Genomic DNA, 6,914 nt, shown 5'->3' with positions numbered 1-6,914 from the left:
TCTATTTCTTTTATCTTGCAACTTTCTGGTTCTGCGTACGCTTTCCACACTTGATAAGCAGCAGCTATCAGTTATCTCACTTTCCTTCATTCTAACGGGAGGATGTCATATTCCTACGCAATAAGAATCTTTTGGGTGACAAAATTCTCCATCTTCTAGTACTCGTCACCAATCATCGTTGTTTACAACCACTCGCCATCTTTTAAGTGTCTTTTGATTAAGTAGGGCGCAAACATGTTGGTACAATTGTTTATTTTCTTGTTTGCCTAGCAATTTGTAATTAAGTATCGAATGCCAGTATTAGCGCTCCATTCAAGCTATAAAATTAGTGTTTTTTTGTTCACTTTTTAAAAAATAAGATATTTTGTTCAAAATTAAATAAAAATAAGTACTACAAATAAAGCGATAAAAATAAGGAGATGAATAAGAAATCGAAATTGAAGTTAAAAAAACTTTTTAAATAATTAAAAAATGAAGAATGTGATAAATAACAGTATAAAAATATTAAAGTTTAGTTTCAGAAAATTACCCACTTATGAAAATTACCTGAAAATAAAACAATCATTGATAAATCTCAATAATATAGTAAACTCATTAAATTATTTAAATTTTAACTTTTATACAAATAAATATAAATTAATTTACTGTAATTTCATTCCTTTACAAATAAATTTCACTCTCAATGTATTGTATTGAGAGTAGAAAAAATATATAATTAAAATAAACCTTTTCTAAATTTAAAATCAAGTATTTAGAGAGTTTAAATATCTTTTCAACCAAGGCTTATTAAGAGTAAAATTAGTCACATATTCTCAAGTATTTAGAGAGTTTAAATATATTTTCATCCAAGCCTCAAGAGTAAAATTAGTCACTCATATTCTCATTATAAAACAATTCCTAATGGTTGAAAGTTGTAAGAGTTCTAGATCTATTTTGCCTAGCCAAAAGTTATATAACTTTTCCTGGTTTTTATTTAGAAGAATACCAACAGCTCCAAATAAAATATATTTATCATCTTTGCAACTTTTTGCTTAAACGATCAACATGTTATAAATTTCATAGTATGAAATCAGCATTAACAAAATAAAGAGAATTTTCAAAATGACAAGTTTTTTTATAAACTTCTTTTGACAACCTGTTTATCACTTTAAAAACTTGCATATGTAATAACTATTTGAGACCCAACTTGTTAAAAAACTGAAAAAAAAATAATACATAATTTAATCTTCCCTTATATTTGACATATTTTTCATATGAATACAACTTATATACCATGTATACATACATCATAAACCTTAAATTCTAAATTCTAAATCCTAAACTATTTATCCTAAACTATTTACTTAAATAATGCAACATGATATATCAAGATTGAAGAGGTACAATATTAGAATTAAAACAAAAGAATCAATATGAAATTTTTTCTACAACAATCATATTTTAAACTGTTATAAATGGAAGAACAAGATGAAGGTAGAGAAGATAATGCAAATATTATTTAACTTCATGAACAAGCTTGTTAAAAGCTACTTAGTATGTATAAGAAAAAGAAAGGTGAGGACACAAAAGATAAAAGTCTATATAAAAGAATGAAGTGTTAGATGACTAAATCCAGCTTAGATGATGTTACTTGAAGTGTTCAACATTATATAAAGTCCAGGTGATGCTACACATAGTCTAACCAAGAATCGAAGCGACTAGACACACTATAAACATAATGATTGCGTGCGTAACTTAAGACTAACACTTTAAAAACCTAAGCGAAGACTAGATGTCATGCTAAGATAAGATGAAATTTAGAAGATGTCAACATTAGAAATATATGCAATATACATGTGGATATCACAAGACACAATTTTAAATTAATTAATCATGTTGTTATAAACAATGACTTACACATCCTCAAGATTATTCGTCAAACAGTAGACCAAATTTCTGACTTTGTATGCTCACTTTGATAATGCCAATACTATAAAGGAATTTATAGAAAAAAAATATTATCTTGCGTATAACATAGTATTACAAAACAAGTTGTCAGTCAAGCTGCAATCAAACTGACACAATGAGAAATATTAGCAATGAAGATCCAATGGTGGTATTCAAGAACACTATATATAGAAGTTTCTCCTTTCAAAAATGACAAAAAGGATTTTAGATGATTCTACATGAGTTTATTGTTGTGTGCACAACAATTTTATAAGAATTTTACGTATTAAATCATAAAATCGTATGCTATAAAACTTAAAGAGAGTCAAATTTATTAGTAAAACCTTTATTAAGTGAAGTCATTCTTTAATATAATGAGATTATATCCTCTTTAACGAGTTTTGTTGTAATCACTTTCAAACAACTTTTGTTGCAAGGCTAGGGGTGACATTGAGTACTTGGTAAAGTTAGAAATGACTTAATGTTAAAAAATACTTGTGTTTTATCTCAAAAGAAGATGGAGATGAAAAGATAACCAAAAATGAATTTGTCTACTTGAATGAGCCAGAAATGACAATGTATAATACTTGTAATCAAGTGTAATTTGTGTAACATTTTACTATTTGTAAAAGGGATAGGACATAGCTTAGGTTGGGAGAATTAGTATAAAAATTGGAAGTGTTACATTTTACGTCTATTGCTCATGCACCAACTCTTGGTTGTTTTAACATCTAACAAAAATATTTGTGAATTGTTTTAAAATTATTAGACAACCCTCATTGAACTTCTAATTAACGACTTATTTTTAAAAAAAATACAAAAAGCATTTGATAAACTTTGTTCAACCTTATATATAGAGTTAATATGGTATTTCATTATAAACATTTTTGTAAAAGATTCCCAATACCATTTTTTTCCTTTTGAATGAGATAGTGAAGAAGGATATAGAGTTTTAACATACCAAAAAACAAGAAAATGTTTTTCAAAGACTTAATAAACGTTTGATCAATGCACTCATCCTAGCATTACCCAATACCAAATCATTTGAGATAGAATATGTTGCTTCTAATTGTGAGCATTGAGTTGTCTTACTTCAAGAAGCACACCATGTAACCTACTTTAGTAAAAACTCAAAAGTAGTCAAATCAAGTACTTTACTTGTGATAATGAATTTGATGCTCTTATTAGAGCAATGCGAATTTGACCATGCTACATTTTGCCTAAAAAATTCATTATTCATAGTTATCATAGGTATGCTTGAAAGGTTAACGCAAGCTTAATAAGATAGATGTAAAGTGGGTATAGTTGATTGGACAATTCTTTTAGATGATTAAACATAAGCAAAATGTGATTATAGATGCTCTTTTAAGAAGATATACATTGCTTTATACTCTTAAAACAATTTATTAGATTTACTCATACAAAGAAAGTGTATCAAAATGAGGATAACTTCTCCAAGGTTTTCCATGAGCGCTCCAAAAGGTCATGCAAAGATTTGTGTACCCAAAGGATCTTTAAGGGATTTACTCATACAAGAGCAAGTGGATAATGAGACATTTAAGAACTTTGAAAACCTTATATTGCATAATTATTTCTTTTGACCAAAAGTGAGGAAACATGTAATTTTTTTTTGTGAAAAGTGCATTATCGGTAAAAACGCCACATCTAAGGTTTAACCCATGAATTTTATACTCCTCTTTGTATCACTAATTATCCGTGGATGGATGTATCAATTAATTTTGTATTTGGGCTTAGAAGAACAAGAAAGGAACATGATCATTTTTTCCTTCAACTACTTTAATACATGATTCATGGAAACTTAAGAATGAACATTTCAAGCGTGTTATTAAATATTCAGTTCGTCACAACAACTTTAGAGTTGTCGATGATTGATATTATAACTGTAAGTTTATGTCTGAGTTGCAAGATGAAATTTATAACTGATTTATATATTACGATTTAATGATGTCTCTAATTGATATGAGATTTTGAACATATTCATTCAACTAATACGTTTTGACCTTCTAAATTTTCCAAACTTTAACTTTACGTGATAGTTTTGAAAAGGTTCAATTTGTAAAAAAATTGCACACTAGGGTCAAAAAACAAATTGAGAAGAATGTTTTCAACAAGACAAGTCTATAAATAAAAGAATGTATTCTATATCTCTGATTTCATATTATCTTACATTGCTTGAATTCATGCATCAAAACTTATAATTGATTCACTTCATGTTCAAACAAATATGAGATTATATTCCATGACTATCTTAATACGATGTTAAAGAGATTACTGAGGTAGGTAGAACAACGAACTCGGCATACTGCGTTTGGAAAAACAATATCAACATTTATTAGCTAGTGTGGTTCAAGAGAAATGGCTTCCAAAATATTAGAAACATGTTAACATCCATCTACCCTTAGTGCAACCTAACATTTAATAATTAACATTTTTTGCAAGTAGCTAGTGAACCTAACTTCTCCAACCGGTAAAATCACCTCATCCACTTAATTTCAACTGTACTAAAATAAAAACGTTCTATGTTCATTTCAACCTGAGAGAATTTGGGATTGACTTCATTTTTCACCAATAAGCATTTGGCAAGAAATTTAAATAATCAGAATCCTAACAGTAATATCACTTCTAACTTATGATGATAGCCATAGTAAAAACAAAAGAAGAAAAATAGATGAACTTTTCCTTTGATGCCAAAATAAAATTCCATAACATCAATAAACTAAAATATCAAATAAAATTCATCCAACTTGGTTGGTCACTGAGATAAAACACACTAAATACTCTCTAGAACAAAAATTTGACAAACGCAGAATCTCTAGTGTCAATTGAAAATATGTTCTGGACAAAGCTGAATAGACTACACCAATTAATCAAAGAGACTGAAACCCATATCCTGCAAGACAAAATAAAAGTGAAGGATAAACAATTAGAGAAATCAGATTACCAAAAACGTAAAAGCTTGAAATTTGCAAGTTGTACTAGATATTATACAGAGCTAATTAACCATATAAAAAAATAATATATAAAGTTTAGGGTTTATGAACTTCAAAGTTCATAGTGGCAATATGGAAGTTCTCTGACACTATTATGTTTTGAGAGAAAACATAAATACAACTTATGTGATTTTTAGCAATGCTTCCCAATTCACCTAATAAAGGTTTGTTCTATAAACTAAAGAGACCAAAACTCCAATTCTGATTAAAGAATAAAACTAAAAGTACCATAAAAAACATGTATCTAAGTTGCCTTTTGCTATTCTATAATCTACAAGGAACCAAATTAAGAACCTTTAGAGGATTGCTACAGCAGAAATGCTACTCAAAATAGACTCACATGCCAACCATAATTTAGAAACCATTTACAGTGAGTGCATCACAACTACAATACATAAAGACAAATGAAGCAGCTAGGGTATAAAACTTACATCATCGGATTCCTCTTTCTCCTCGACTTTCTCCTCTTTCTTTGCCTCAGCGGCAGGAGCGGCAGCAGCGCCACCTCCCCCAGACGCAGCAGCAACAGCAACACCACCACCACCACCTGAGGGCACTGAGGCAAGCTTTTCCCTACCAGCAGCAATAACCTCAACAATATCCTTCCCCTTAACTTCAGACAAAAAGAGTTCTATCCTATCATCATCTGCTTCTGCACCAACTGCAAGTAAAAAACAAAAAGAAAAATTGATCAATCCTCAGCTACAAGAACCTCTCCACAATAACCACGTAACCAAACAAAAAATCACAAGCCCTTTCACCTATTTTTTGTACTGTAAAGAAATTCAGATGGGACAACGAATCTCAACTCAATAATCATGTACAAACACAACTCAATAAAGGAAACTCCCTGACCAATTTCTGTACTAATGATACAAAAAAAATACGGAGCAACAAATCTAAACCTAAACTAAACTAAGAACATAATAATATTGTCATTCATAACTAAACCTAATTAGTTTACACATGTTTAATTTGACAGGTTGAAAAATAGAAATAAATAAATGATTGAAGAGAATAATGCAGCGCACCGGAGCCGAGAATATCCTTGATGACAGCGGCGGACGGGCTCTGGTTGCCTCCGAGGACGGCAAGTAAATACGCAGCAACCACCTTCATCTTCCTGGGAATTTATACAGTATCAGTAACACTAGCAATAACTGTAACCATACAGAAAGAGAAAAGGAGAAAACCTGAGAGAGATTTGGAGCAAGTGAAGATGCAGAGAGTAAACGGCGAATTCTAAGGGTTATGATATGTTATGGCGCTGTATTTGAAGCAGTGAGTGTCATACTTCTAGGGTTTGGTTTTGCAGAAACAAAACCAAAGCTTCCTGGGCTTTGTGGCCATTTCTTTTTGCATCCCCACAGTTTTTATGTTCACTCCTATATGGTAATTAAAAGATCAAATTGCCCTCCTTATAATCGCTACCTGGGAAAGCTTTTAGATTATGCATTTCAAAAGTAAAAAAAAAAACTTTTAGGTTGTATAATCAAAAATCAAGTTTTTTTTTTAAGAATCTACAATTCAAAAATCATTTTTTCTTCAACCACAAAGATAAAATAAGAATTTTCATATTTATGGGAATAAAAAATTTATAGCGTGCAAAAAAATATAGACCTATATTAGGCCCATTAATCAGCAAGTACGGCCTTTATGTGTGACTTTGGGTATTTACTATTTATATCGTCCTGATTTTCTGTTTACACTTCCCCTTCCTTTATTTTAACTGTTAATGTCAAAACTACCCTTTTATTTAAAAGAATGTATACACACTACTCTGTACCCTTTACTTTATTTGTATCCTTAATCATTTCCACCTTTTTTGTTTCTTTTTCTATTAAAGGTATGGGAAATTTATTTTAAATTATTATTATTGCAATTTATTAAATTTAGTTATTCATATAAAATATTTTCATTAAATTTGTGATATTGTACAGAAATTTGAAATATATGTCATTTTTTTTATATTCCAGA

General features: G+C 29.7%; 1 protein-coding gene across 1 annotated transcript; it reads right to left on the bottom strand.

Annotated features, from left to right (window-relative positions):
- Window positions 1-4,605: 4,605 nt before the first annotated feature.
- On the bottom strand, window positions 4,606-6,328 carry LOC137830360 (large ribosomal subunit protein P2z-like). Its single transcript, XM_068637649.1, has 4 exons — window positions 6,131-6,328; window positions 5,969-6,060; window positions 5,369-5,598; window positions 4,606-4,837 (listed from the first exon to the last, which is right to left on the bottom strand). Exons 2-4 carry the CDS (start codon window positions 6,054-6,056, stop codon window positions 4,811-4,813), a joined length of 345 nt encoding a protein of 114 aa, XP_068493750.1. The 5' UTR covers window positions 6,057-6,060; window positions 6,131-6,328; the 3' UTR covers window positions 4,606-4,810.
- Window positions 6,329-6,914: the final 586 nt, after the last annotated feature.

Source organism: Phaseolus vulgaris, chromosome 7 (genome assembly GCF_000499845.2).
Source record: "Phaseolus vulgaris cultivar G19833 chromosome 7, P. vulgaris v2.0, whole genome shotgun sequence".
NCBI lineage: Eukaryota > Viridiplantae > Streptophyta > Magnoliopsida > Fabales > Fabaceae > Phaseolus > Phaseolus vulgaris.
This window is presented reverse-complemented; position numbering and strand designations above follow the sequence as displayed.